The 15,168-nt window shown below is 35.9% G+C and overlaps 1 protein-coding gene across 2 annotated transcripts in view; it reads right to left on the reverse strand.

The window, feature by feature from the left end:
• Positions 1 to 15,168, reverse strand: part of LOC129945354 (sorting nexin-27) — an 83,333-nt gene that overhangs the window by 27,046 nt on the left and 41,119 nt on the right. Inside the window, exon 1 of one of the 2 annotated variants that reach the window (XM_056055038.1) lies at positions 3,808 to 4,469. The exons of the other annotated variant lie outside the window; for it this stretch is intronic. Coding sequence (XP_055911013.1) covers positions 3,808 to 3,887 — 80 coding nt within the window. The 5' untranslated portion in view covers positions 3,888 to 4,469. Of the gene's footprint in view, positions 1 to 3,807; positions 4,470 to 15,168 lie in introns of those variants that run through there. 2 annotated transcript variants of the gene reach the window in all.

Raw genomic sequence — 15,168 nt, forward strand, 5'->3', positions numbered from 1 at the left:
GTAGTTATTTAACTTTTTTTTGTATTTTTTCCAATAAAAAAAAAAACCCAATCTGCTTATTTATTGCCATTAAGGCAGAACAAAGTTCGTCGGGTCAGCTAGTTAATGATAAATTGTGATCCTTTTTTTATTTAATGTGTTTCAGCAGTAACTTTTCATCAATTTTAGCTTCGAAAAAACATCTTTTAGCTATCTATTTTAAACTACCAAAAAAAGCCAATTCTTTTAAATTTGTTCTTGGGATTGACAGTTGTCAATTTAAGTTTAAAATACCTCTCTTGAAATTTGGTGCAGCTTTGACGTATTTATTAAGAGCCGTCCAATTACTTCCATTTAACATGCTCGCGCAACATGCTCGTCGCCTGTGGCCACCTTTAGTCAGAGCCCTATTAATGATTTTTTCGAAAACTTTGCTGATGCTCGGAAGAAGACTTATCGACCGAAGATTTGACGTGTTGGAGTTGTCCTTTAACTTTTTCGGGAGAGGATGAATTTATAGGTAGTTTAAGTTAGCTCTAAGTTTTATATTAATGACCTTATATTAAGTAGTTTTTAAGTAAAAATAATAAAGGATATCGATAATAGTTTTTTTTTCAAATTTTCTAATAAATAAAATGTAATTGAAGTTCAATAGATCTTAGGACCGAAAGGCATTAGCATTAAGTATTATAGTTTAACTTAGAGTGTCCGAATGGGACCAGCAAGTTAGTTGTAAGTTATGGTTGATTAGGTTAGTTTTATGAATTTTCGTCTAGCTTTAAGATAGGTTTAAGATTGAAGTAATAAAAATGAATTTGAAAAAAAAATCATTACTCCTAACTATAATACTATCCAAGAAAAAAGATCTACCTCGAAAATAATGATAGAATAGATAAAATATCTACCCTCTTTAAAACATTAGAAGAATTACAATACCTGAACTATTTATGTATATATGTATGTATGTACCTCATGGCCTAGACCAATACTTTCAGAACTTAGAAATCTATACAGGGGTAAAGCTAATTTATCAGGGGACGTACCGAAGACATTCTTTGCCATATAAATGGAAGTAATTGGACCGCTCTTAACCCATTCTCTCCCATTGTACTTTTTTAAGTACAGTAATATGAACTAAGTTGATGGAGCCATAAAATTATGGCAATACTGAAAAATGAAACGTTTGACATTTATTCTTCTTTATTCAATAAATTTTAATTTTTCCACATAGTTTTTTCTTACAAAAAACGAAGTAGGCTTATTTGAAACTGTCTTTTTGTGCATGACATATTATATTTCTACTCGTGTTGTTAGTTGCAAAAACATAAGTGCTCATAAAACTCGTAAAAATCCAAATATTTCGATTTCCTTCAAAATAATCAAAAAAATAAAGATAACGTTTAGAAAATTGTAATTTCAAATATATTTCGTTGTATATATAAGCAGGTAAGTTTCGTCAAAGTTTGATGTACTTTAAAAAGTACAACGGGTTTATGCATGCACTTTTTTATTAATTTCTAAAATGAATTTCAAAAGCATCCCATCGAAAAACTTATGAAAAACGCTTTCAAAATCTGGAATCTGCCCTGGACGAACTATACAACAATGACGATATAGTCAATGCTGATATCATCATGGTTCCTCCACCAGTGGACTACGTTACGGACGAAGAGGATTTAGATGAAGAAAATATAAGAGCGATAGAATTACCGCAAGATGTTCCAGGTGAGGTTGAGATCTTCGGAGTTTTGAATAGATTGACTTTCGAAGAAGAATACGAAAGCGATGACGACCTTCCGCTGTCCGAGCTAAAAAAGTTAATTGCCCCTCCTGTTTGGACAAGGACAATTTCCCCAAACGAATTTCAAAGAACTGAAAACTATTTGGAAAGAATAAAAAACTGTGCTTCAGATTTGATTGGGCTCAGCGAAGTTGATGTTTTTGAAAAATTGTTTGATGTCGAGGTAAGACTACTCATTGTGAGCCAAACCATGTTGTATGCTGGCCAAAAAAATCAACACAGCTTTGTATTCAATGAAGATGACTTAAAAACTTTCATTGGTATCTTGTTGTTTTCGGGCTGTCGGCAGATACCCATGTTCCTATTGTATCCAACAGTATGTCAAGGAACAGGTTTCAAGAAATAAAAAGGTACATAAATTTTGCTGATAACAACAACCTTGACTTGAATGACAAAATGGAAAAACTTTGCCCGCTAAGCCAGCTTATGTGCAAAAAATTTCAAAAATGGGGATATATTCATGAGCATTTATCTATAGATGAATCCATGGTCAAATACTTCGGTCGTCATTCTTCAAAGCAATTCATAAGAGGATAGCCTGTAAGGTTCGGCTTCAAAAATTGGATGCTTTGTAGCAAGGATGGTTATATGTATCAATTTGATACTTATTGCGGAGCAAAAAATGTTAAGCCTTCTCTAAGGAAATTGCCATTAGGGTCAAGAGTTGTTCTTGACTTACTAAAAAATATTGAATTACCAACTGACCATGCAATTTATTTTGACAATTTTTTTACAAGCTATGAACTTATGAAGATTTTAAAACAAAAGAAATTTAGAGCAACTGGAACAGCTCGCGACAATCGGCTCAAAAAATGTCCTCTTCCTCAAAATAAAGAATTTCAAAAGCAAAAAAGGGGTACTTTTGACCACCAATTCAACGAGACCAATGAGTTGCTTTTCGTTAAATGGAAAGACAACAGCATCGTTACTATAGCCACTAACTACGACAAAATCGGACCTTGCGAGAATGTAAAAAGATGGGACAAAGAACAACAGAAAAAAATTAATATTCCTCAGCCGCTTGTCTTCAAAAACTATAATAAAAATATGGGTGGTGTTGATCTTCACGATCAGTTCATCAACACTTATTCTATAGAAATAAGAGCGAAGAAGTGGTGGTGGAACATTTTCACATCGATGATTTCATCATTTCATCTACTGTCTCTAATGCCTGGAAGCTTCACAAATTGACCAACAACTACAAAGGTGATTTACTGGAGTTTACAAGAGCTGTTACGCTGCATTATCTCAGATTTCACACTTTGAATCAAGGACAACCGAGACTCGCAGTCAAAAGGAGCATAACAGAAAGCCCAGGATACCATTTTGCAAAGAAGTTACCAAATCAGTTAAGATGTCGCCAGTGCCATCAGCGATCGAAATGGTGTTGTGAAATGTGCAATGTAACCCTTTGCATACATAAAGATTGCTTTAAAAATGTTCATATTAATCAAAATTAAAATAGTATGTATGATACCATTGTACTAAAAAAAGTACACCCTCGTAACTGCTGACCACTATTTTTTGAAAACTTTTTTTTTTTGCAGTTATTTTAAATTTAAACTCAATAAACAGAAGATATCACAAAAAAACAAAATTTCTATTTTTCTATACCCTTGGGTGTAAATGGGTTAATAAATACGTCAAAGCTGCACTCCAATATCGAAACCAAATTTCAAGAGAGGTATTTTAAACTTAAATTGACAACTGTCAATCCCAAGAACAAATTTAAAAGAATTGGCTTTTTTGGTAGTTTGAAATAGTTTTTCAGAAATTGAACAAATCACAAACTATATCAGTTAAACACAGGGATCAAAATAGTAATTTACAACTTTGATTTTAAATTGAAAATCGATTTGTTGTCCTTAATGAAACGCAAAAAACGGAAAATTTGGCATTCGGCTGATTGAAATAAGAAATTGAAATAAGAAATAATTGATTTATTTTACAGATGAACAAAACTCTAACAATCACCAAATACAAATAAACAAATTTATCACATGAATTTTTCAGACCATTATTATTACCTTTGGTATCTTGCTACAACGCTACTTATTTCTCTGCCATTGTCACATCCCATGAATTGCACATAATTGAAGGGCAACATTTTAATGTCAGACCATCAGCAATGTGACGATAGTCTCCTCCTCTGACTCGGATTCTATCCTTAACGAATGTGTGTTGTGTTGTGTAGGTTTGTCTCTCCAAAACAACTTTTTCTTTAAAATGCAAATGAATAAAAGCGTTCCAAATTGAGTCGCGGATCGCTCAGACAGCAGCGGCGGCGGCGGGGAGGGCGGTATCGAGATGAAAATTAAAATCAACTACATGAACTATAATCAAAAAAGACAACCGACACGACAACGTCGACGTCGACGACAACAACTTTATAGTAAAAATGTTGACATTCGAATGCAAGTTGATTTCAATAAAACACCAGCTGAGCAAGCTTCTTTGACGCCACCTACCTCAACATATCAAATGTATACACAATTTCCAATAACAGGTTAAATATATTAAAAAAATATTAAAAACAAGAAAACAAAAATGCAGAGTTAATGCTTCAGTTGATGCCAATATTTCAACACAATATAAACACGGAGAAGGACGGATCGATAAGAAACTGGTTGCTTGCTGATTCGTTGTGATTTTGGAAAATTTTCGATTCAATTTCTGGAGTACACGACGACGACTACAACTGCCACAACGACGACGACAACGGTAAGGTTGCTTGCTTCGAAGAGTTGTGACTATGATATTGAAAATGTCACTGCTGCCATCGAAGTAGCTACTTTTCGTTTTGATCTTCAATGGGGTTATCAATAATTCATAATTCGCTTACACAAGCTATGCCAGTTAAAAATATGTTTCTTTGTCGAAAATGAAATATGATAAGGATAAGGAAACATTATGTAGGTATAAGTATTGGGAGCCCAATCAAGTTGATTGGAATTCACAGTCCACACAAAAGAAAAAACAATATAAAAATAGTACTGATGAAATGTTTAATGAAAATTGTTGGTATTCATTTAATTGATTTTATCTTGATAATTTGAACTACCGAATGGAAGTTTCATTCTTATCACAGTCGAACTAAAAACAAATTATGAAGATTTTTCTAGAGATAGAGTATTTAGGTCAAGAATATATTAATTTACTTTAAGTCTAAAGCTACATGCTTATTATTGAATTAAAGTGCTTGGTCTACGGGAAACTCTACTCTACGAAATTTGAAATAAGGACTGGTTGATGAGGACATGGGAAAACATTGCTGTTTCCTGTGGAGAAGGAAGTTGTGCAGATCAATCACAACAATATTGTTCAGATGAAAACGAAGTTCTACGAAATCATCCAAAGACTTGAAGAATATAATCGAAATCAGATGATTGAAAATGCCCGTCAATCGGAGAGCAGATTACTATATAGCCAGCTTAATTATAACTTGTGTGACAAGAACTACTTCCAAGATTCTTTCTCCTATAAAGCTATTTCCCTAATTTTTAAATCAAAATGCGAACTTCTACATTTTAATGGAAAACCATACAACGGAAACTTTGACCAATTTTGAAATTTATGTAACTTGAAAGCTAAAGAGGATTGCTTTCATTTCATCAGTGTGTGTCCAATTTTTAACCCGCAAAGAAGAGTATACTTTGGTAAACCAGCACTATCAGTACAGGAAACAATTGAAATTTTAAATGGATCAGGTGTTTCTCAAAACCCACCTCTGTCTATCAACTCCTACTCTCACCTCCCCGCGGTGAACATCGGGTGCCTAGTACCTCAACTGGAGATTGGGTTCCAACCCCAGTGGAAAGTTGTTGGGGGCAGCAAACGAGAGAGAGGGGGAGAGGTGTTTCCACTCAGGCACCTCTCCTTATCCAGGCGGCAGCGGAGGAATTCTCGAGATAGAATCAACGGTGGCGTCTACAGTTCCAGTAAGGTCGAACTACTTAGTGAACACCTTATAGGGCTTCTTCGACATATTCGGAGGCCAGGCCTATAAGGAGCGGTTCATCCGGCTCCCCATCCTTGGAGTTATACTAAGGATCTGGCCCTCCAGGTTGGGGGTTGTGCCGTCGGGGTGACTTCCTGGCCACGTAAAAACATCATAGTTTCGAAGCAACAACAAGCCTCGGATACGGACGGATTCACTGTTGACAACCCACGCAAACGAAATAAGGACAACGAACTTCGGATCTGTACGTGGAATGTTAGGTCCCTTAACAGACCACGTGCAGCCGAACAATTAGCGGAAGCCCTAAACTGCTGCAAGGCAGATATTACCGCCATCCAAGAAGTGCGATGGGATGGACCGGGTAAACGCAAACTAAAAGACTGCGATATCTACTACGGCGACTGCTACCGAGAACAAAGACAGCGTCTATTTGGGTGTGGATTTGTTGTTGGAACTAGGCTCAGGCAAAAAGTCTTGAGTTTCAACAGTGTGAGCGAGCGCATCACGACAATCCGCATCAAGGCTAAATTCGCCAACATAAGCCTAATATTCGCCCATGCCCAAAAAGAGGAGAAAGATGAAGACACCAAAGACATATTCTTCGAGCTCTTGGACAAGACATATGAGCAGTGCCCTGGCTATGACATTAAAATTGTCTTAGGAGATTTGAATGCCAAGCTAGGAAGAGAAGACATCTTTGGTGGCATAATCGGGAGATACAGCCTGCACGACACTACCTCCGACAACGGATTCAGGCTGGTCGATTTCGCTGCGGGACGAGACGTTCTGGTAGCTAGTACGCAGTTCACGCATCTTAATATCCACAAGGGGACATGGAAATCTCCTGATCAATCAACCGTCAACCAGATTGACCACATTGCGATCGACACACGACACTTCTCCAGTATCCAGGATATCCGAACATTCCAAGAGGCCAACATTGACTCGGACCACTACCTCGTTATAGCCAAGGTACGGCTACGGATATCCCGATCCAAGCCAAAACAAGGAAGTACTGTGAGAAGATTCGACGTTAGACGGCTACAATCGCAAGAGACTGCCATGTCCTTTTCCGATCGAGTCTCTAATAACCTCCTAAGGAGTCCTATGCTTCCTGCATTAAGCATTGAAAACCAGTGGCAACATTGCCTTGCAGCCATCAGAGATGCCGCCTCTGAAGTGCTAGGTTTCACACGGCCACCACAGCGAAACCCCTGGTTTGACGACGAGTGCCGGCAAGCTCACGCAGCGAAACAAGAGGCATACAAAACGGCGCTGCACAAAAGGACGAGAGCTGCTCGCGAGCTCTACGAGCAGAAGAGGAGAGATAAACACCGGCTTCTTAGACGGAAAAAAAGAGAGCATGAGAAGCGCGCGATCGAGGAGATAGAGGGATGTCACAACAGGAATGAGGTTCGTAAATTTTACCAAAAGGTAAAAAAAACCTCACAAGGGTACCAGCCACGAACCGAAGCCTGTAAAGACGATCAAGGGAACATCGTAGTAGAACCACAGTCGATGCTGAGAATATGGAAAGATCACTTCTCCAAATTATTTAACGGCGATGACGAACCGAATTCCGCTGTAAGGGAGATAGAACCACTCAACCTCGGCGACGCAGATCAACAATTCCGCCCACCCGACCTTGACGAAGTGAAGATAGCTATATCTAAACTTAAGTCAAACAAAGCTGCTGGGGCTGACGGCATCGCTGCCGAACTATTCAAAGCAGCAGGCGATGACTTGGTAGGGAGCAAGCACCAACTGATCTACAAAATATGGTCAGAAGAATGCATACCCGATGAGTGGAAACTCAGCATAGTGTGCCCGATACATAAGAAAGGAGATACTCTAATCAACTACAGAGGCATCAGTCTCCTTAACATTGCGTATAAAATCCTCTCTGCCGTATTATGTGAACGTCTGAAGCCATTCGTCAACAACCTGATTGGTCCCTATCAGTGTGGCTTCAGACCAGGAAAGTCCACTATCGACCAAATATTCACACTACGGCAGATCTTGGAAAAAACCCAGGAGCTTCAAATCGATACCCACCATCTCTTTATCGATTTTAAAGCCGCGTATGACAGCATCTATAGGGAAGAGCTCTACCGAGCAATGTCTAGTTTTGGCATCCCTGTCAAACTTATCCGTTTGTGCAGAATGACGATGGAGAATGCACGCTGCTCTATCAAGGTCGGAAAAGATCTTACCGATGCATTTGATGTCAAAAAAGGTTTTAGACAAGGATGCACTGTCATGCGACTTCTTCAACATCGTTCTGGAAAGAATTGTGCAAAACTCAACCGTCAACACTAGAGGCACAATCTTCCAAAGATCCATCCAATTACTCGGATACGCAGATGATATTGACATAATTGGAAGATCAAAGCGTGATGTCAGTGGAGCGTTTTTGAGCATTGCGACGGAAGCGAAGAAGATGGGTTTAGTGGTCAATGAGGGCAAGACCAAGTATATGCTGTCATCAAAAAAAGACACTGAACGACGACGTCTTGGCCAAAACGTCACCATGGACAGCTATAACTTTGAGGTAGTTAAGGACTTTGTCTACCTAGGCACCGCTATTAATGCAGACAACGACACCAGCGCTGAAATCAAACGAAGAATAACTCTTGCAAATCGCTGCTTCTTTGGACTTAGAAGGCAATTTAGAAGTAAAGTCCTCTCTCGAGCATGTAAAATCACCATCTATAAGACACTCATCATCCCGGTTCTCATTTATGGCGCTGAGGCCTGGACCCTGTCAAAGAAAGATGAGAGCGTCTTAGGATGCTTCGAGAGAAAAATTCTTCGGGTGATTTTTGGTCCCGTACGCATAGATGGAGAATGGAGGAGAAGATATAACGACGAACTGTACGACGAACTGCGTACTAGCTACCAGTACAGCGACACTGACCTAGTTAGCAGAATTAAAGTCCAACGGCTTAGATGGCTAGGTCATGTAGAGCGGATGGACATCAACGCTCCAGCCCGGAAGTTCTTCGATTCCAATCCCGAGGGACGGCACGCGCAGTAGAGGAAGACCGCGACTCAGGTGGCGCACCCAGGTGGGAGAGGACCTCAACCAACTTGGCGTGCCGAGCTGGCTGGAGACGCTTGTTGGTTGAGGCCCAGGTCCGCCCCGGACTGTAGCGCCACCTTAAGTAAGTAAGTAAGATTGGCGAACCTTGTCAAAAAAGCTGTTGTAAAATTTATAATGATTACTTGCAATAAATGTGACTACTAGAATTGTTGAAAACTCTAAAACATGTATTGACCATATTTTTTGCAGCAGGAATAGTTTATCTCGTGTTTTTAAACCAGTTAGCTCATTGTCCGATTTAGGTATCACCGATCATTGCATGACTAGTCTTCATTACATAGACTTCGTGATTAACAAAGATGTAACTATATTAGATGGTGAAGTTAAGGAAATTGATTTTACTAGACTCAATTTGTTTTTACGATTTGAATCCTGGGACAGAGTCTATAATGAAAGTGATACTTTACTTGCTTATGATAAATTCATAAAAAAATCTGGTAATTATCTTGATAGTTGTACAACATATATGATCAAAAAAGTAAGAATAAACCCCTGAAGGAATGGACGACAGGATATATTTTGAATAAAGAAAGCAATAAAAACAAACTTGGTAAAAAATGTAAGAAATATCCAACTAATAATCACTTTAAACAGAATACAAGAAAGTATGCAAACAATTAACAAAAGAAATTAAAACTTGAAAGTAAAATTGTAAATAAACTTTTAAATCGTAGTTACCAATCAGAAAAGCCTTTAGTTATAGAAGATGAAAACATTCAAATAACTTATTCTGCTGAAATTGCTAATCTTTTTAATACATTTTTCATTTCTATTACTGAAAATGTATCTTCTGAGGTATTTAGGAACAGAAATGACTGTATGTTCACTGAAGGTTTAACTAATGATAATGTTAATACAGAAAATCTTTTTTATGTGCCTATTCTGCCTGATGAATTACTTTTTATCATAAAAAAGTTTAAAAAAATCAAGTTCTGTGACCAACGATAATTGTTCTAGCTTTATCTTTAAACAAATTAAATAAATAAAATACTTTCAAATATTTTTAATAAAAGTTTTTCCAAGCGCTCTCAAGATTGCTCAAGTCATTCCTCTACACAAAAAATCAAACCCTTGCATTATGAATAATTATAGGCCTATTTCACTGTTAGCTGTTTGTTCCAAAATTTTTGAAAAAGCAATCAAGAAAAGAATGTTGAAGTTTTTTGATAAAAATAATATTTTTAGTGAATTTCAATTTGGATTTTTAGAGCCCATAATTCAACTGAAGATGCGTTATTAAAATTTTGCAGTGAAATTTATGAAAAAATAAACAAGAATTTGTTTACAGCTGGACTCTTTATTGATTTAACTAAAGCTTTTGATTTAGTTGATCATAATCTCTTGAGAAAATTAAAAAATGCAGGAATGCTTGGATTTATTTATAATTGGCTAGATTCTTATTTATCCAATAGAAAGCAATTAGTGAAAATATATATTATTTTAAGTAGTTTGTGTGAAATTAGTATTGGTGTTCCTCAAGGTTCAGTTTTGGGTCCCTTGCTTTTTCTGATTTTTATTAATTCTATTTTCAAGCAGAATTTCAAAGGCAAAATTACAGCATTTGCTGTATATATTTCTGGTTAATTTAATTTTTGACATTAAATAAGACTTGGATATCTTAAGGCGGTGGTTTGCAGTTAATAAAATTTGTTTAAGTAATAAAACAAAACTAATGTACTTTAGGCTATCAGGATCTTCTATTATATATTTTATCATTCCTCAGATTGCCAAAAATTTAAATTCAGTGTAAATGAATCTAATAGTTTTGTCTCAAGGGAGCCCTGTTCAACTCATTACTTTCAGGTAGAATTTTGTGAATACCTTTAAATACCTTGGTGTCATACTTGATAGTAAAATGAATTGGTCCGAACATACATTATCGTTAAAAAATTATTAACTATATTGCTCTAGACAGTTTTGTACACTTGGTTTATACTTCTCGAGAAAAATACTTGTGAGCAAGAGAGGACAACTACTTTTTGGGTTAGTCATCTTCTTTTGAAGATATAGAAAACTGGAGAAGAACCCAATTCCCGAAAAATATTCCGGTTCCCAGTGGGTTTTTTTTTAAAGAGAGAACATTTCTCCAGAACTCATTCCTTACATATGGTAGGCAATTATTGCGATTCTATTTTCTTTAGCACCTCACTTATGGTAACAATAGCGAAACTGAAACCAAATTTACATTAATTCTTTGTAAATACTTTGAAAAATAAGATAACCAATTTATATCAAACGAATGTTTTGGCCAACAAGGTCTTGAAGTTTTGTAACAGAATTTATGGCACGACTACGTATGTGAAATATAACATCGTTACGTTTGTTGGTTTTCGGTGATTTCGGCGCATAAACCAGGCTGAATCTGACCGATGGCATCTATTATTTGAGGGCCGAGATTGTTAAGGCTTATTCGTATAGACTTAACGACTTAAGAAATACCTGCAAGAATGAATCTAAGGGAATCAAATCAAGCGATCTTGGTGGACAATCATTTTATAAATTTTCGAAGTAGTACGGATCGATGACGCCAACAGCCCAAAGTCCACACCAAACAGTGATATTCTTTAGATGCCATGCAACCTAATGAATCTCGAGTGGCCTCATCGTTTAGGATAATTTTTCGACTTCGAAAAGTAAAAAAAGAAACTATGTCACACGAGATGTCAAAATTAACTCCTTGCTATTGAAAAACCCTTTATTAGACGAACATCCTAAACACCTATGAAAAACAAACTATTTAATTAATTTAAGGCAAAACCCTTTTTCTGCCCGGAGACAAGGATAATGGATATTAAATGTAGGGTCTTCCGAAACTGGCAACATTCTTCAATCATAATTTTTTGTATGCATACATTTATTTCGAAATCTCTAAAAATAACGTCATTCGAATGACCGCTCTAATTTTCTATACATTGACACAAACTTAACACCATATTTCTGTAGAATTTCCTTGAATTGAAGCTTTTGAGTTAATAGTCCACCTTGGACTTCTAAAAATTCCTTACGAGCATGATAGCCATAAGATTTATGCAAAATTAAATTGTTGTTAAACCTTTTGCATTATCAGTGTGACACGTTGCACCGTCTTGCTTAAACCATCAAACTATCGATCAAATTCCTGCAGCACAAACTTTGTAGCGTTCGGCGTCAATCATTTCGTCAAAAAAATAGGGACCAATGACGCCTTACGAATCAACTTCCTTCCTTTTACTAACGTTGCTGTTAACGTTAAGATCAGCCTCATCTGTAATAATAATCGCGTCTAGATTCTTTTCAAATAGAGATGGCGCTAAGATTTTTTAAAACCCTCTTCATTTCTCTAACAAACTATGTAGTAAAGTAATTTCTTTTTCTTGTTTTCTCAAAACTTTACAAACATTCTTAGATATTTTTTCTTGAATTTGTTTAAAAATTGACAAGAAAAATTGATAAACATATTTTTTTTCATTTGATATTTTTTTCTAAAAACTATGCACAGAAACGAGTACGTCTACTTTCTCAAAAAAAAAAAAAAAAAACTACAATTTTTTTGTTTTATGGCTAAAATCACCAATAAACGTTTTGGTAATTCGATACTTCGGAAAATAAGATTATTATTTCGGTTAATATCTTAAGAAACAAACCAATGACGCTGTTAATAAAGAAGTAGAAATATCGAATATTCTTAATGATTCTGTTTTTTTTGAAACGTAAGATTGACGACATCGATTCCGAAAATAATCCTTTGGCAAAAAAACTTGCTACAAACTCTTCTAACAACCAGAATCCTCATCTTTATCGACTCAGCGAACTGAATCCGTACAGCAACCAATATCCGAAGATACAGTGTTGATACACCCTTCACCAACCTCTCAACAACCTATGGCAACACCTACTGAATCTCATTTTACAGACGCTCTTACATCATTGCGATCATCATGCACTCCACTTATTTTCACTACGCCATCTATAGGACCCTCGCTATCATTACCAGCGCCATTAATTCCTACGATTAATACAAATGGACAGGGAGTTCGAAATATAACTCTTATATCTAGTGGTTTAAAAGTAGTCATAGGTCACCGTACTTAATTCATATCAAAACTCGACCTTTCAACTAATGCTCTTGACACTAAGAATTATATTCAAAAAAAGTTTGGTTTCTCGCCAACCATGAAAGTAGAGACTTTGATCCAGCGCAACTATCCGAAATATGAATCTTTCAAACTAAGAATGCCCGACTCTATCTTTGGACTTCTCAACTCCGTTTCTACGTGGCCTAGTAGTATAATAGTCCACGAATTTAAAAATAAGCAAATCTGCACAGAAATATCATCCTCTAACCATTTTCGCAATATTCAGACAACGCCACATTATCAAAGAAGCAGCTTCAAAAAATTCTAATCTATTATTAAAATGTCAACGGACTCCGGACGAAGATCAATAAGGTCTACAAAAATATAACCATTCTACCACACGATGTAATCATTTTACATCATTTTACTTAAGATTTTTAACACTGCAGCTTAATCAATTATGTTTTATGGCCCTAAGGTTTGGGGCTACAAGCGATTTGACCAGGTTGAAAAACTATTTCGGTTTTTCATAAAAAAAAATGCTGTACCTCCCCAGTAACACCCCCAACTATATGTTACATTTAGAAACTGGCCTTCACTCTCTTTATGTTCAAACTCTACGACTCCATTTTAATTACATAAGAAAAACTCTTAAACTGCCTAGATCCAGATTAACACGTATCCTTGCGGAGGAGACAATCGCTGTAAACATTTATTGGGCCCGCGAATGGAGAGATATATGCAACAATCTAGGTTTAGATATAGATACTAACTATTTTACTTCTCCATCTTCCTTGATCGATCTGCACGAAAAATATTATTGAAAGCTTGATAAATTTCGAAACCTCGGAAAACATCAGTAGTGCCAGAAATTCACAATTCCATGATCTTTACCCTCAACTCAAATACTACTCTAAACCACATTTTTCCGACGAAAATTCTTCCCATTTGGTTAGCCTCGTTCTCAAAGCTAGGGGTGGGCTCCTCAATATTAACGCCAAAGCTTTCAAAAAAAATTGCACAATTTGCAATCAAGATGAAGTGGAAAACACGTACCATTTTATTGGCAGATGCCCAGTTTTCAAGAACTCTAGACTTATATGTTTCGGTAAAAATATACTTCCTTCAGAAAACCTTTATGAAATTTTAAACGGCAAAAACTTTCAATCTCTCTTCAGTTTTTTAAATTATTGTTTAAAGTATAGAGAGTTATTATTAAATGAATTTTGTTAATAAAAAAAAAGAATAAGTAATGATTAATAGGAATAGGAAATGTAAAAAATAACGTTTTAGTTATTATTTCAATAATTTTATAATAAGATTTATATTAGTATATATTTAGCCAACCTGACAGACAACAATAAAAGTTATGTCAATAATACTGTAATATTAACATTACATTATTAAGATTTTGTGAAAAATTTTGTAAACAATGAATTATTAATGAAATCTTTTATCTATCTATCTATCTATCTATCTAATCATTTTGACTGAACTTGGCTAAACAATACATTCTTGGATACGGAACTCTTCGATTCGAATTATCAAGTGTACAGACTGCTTAAATGACATCAGCACTGTAGGAGGTGCACTTTTGCTTGCCGTAAAAAATTGCTTGATATGCACTTTGGTTGACGACTTTCGTCAATCTGATGTAGAAATGATTTACATAAAAGTTAAAACAGTGACAAGACTGTTATACATTATCGCCACATATATACCTCCAAACTAACATATTTGAAATTTTTTTTAGAGTCATGACTAAGTCATGAATTTACAGTAAATTCTGTACTGTAAATTCATGACTTAGTCATGACTCTAAAAAAAATTTCAAATATGTTTGCAAGTTTTTTCAAAGATGCTTCGAAGTAGCGAACTCCTGTCAAACGCCTGAGTCATTGGCCCGCTCACAAAAATTCCCTCATTTGAATTCAATTAGTCTTTGGATCTCTGAAGATGAAATCGTTCGCAAAGCTTCAGAACTTGACGTTTGATATAGCCCTGGTCCAAATGGTGTACCTTCTTATATTTTGAAAAAATGAGCATCCTATTTATCCTATTCTCTTTATATTCTTTTTAATGAATGGCTTAAATCTTCAATTTTTCCTGAAATTTAAAAAACTTCGTTCATAACACCGATACATAAAAAGGGTAGTAAATGAAATACAAAATTATCGTCCCGTTGCAAAACTATCCGTCATCCCTAAGTTATTAAAGTCATATCGTTTAATTGGAAGTCTATAATTTGTGAAAGTCAACATGGTTTTGTTCA

The sequence above is a fragment of the Eupeodes corollae genome, chromosome 2 (genome assembly GCF_945859685.1).
Source record: "Eupeodes corollae chromosome 2, idEupCoro1.1, whole genome shotgun sequence".
In the NCBI taxonomy this organism is placed as follows: Eukaryota; Metazoa; Arthropoda; class Insecta; order Diptera; family Syrphidae; genus Eupeodes; species Eupeodes corollae.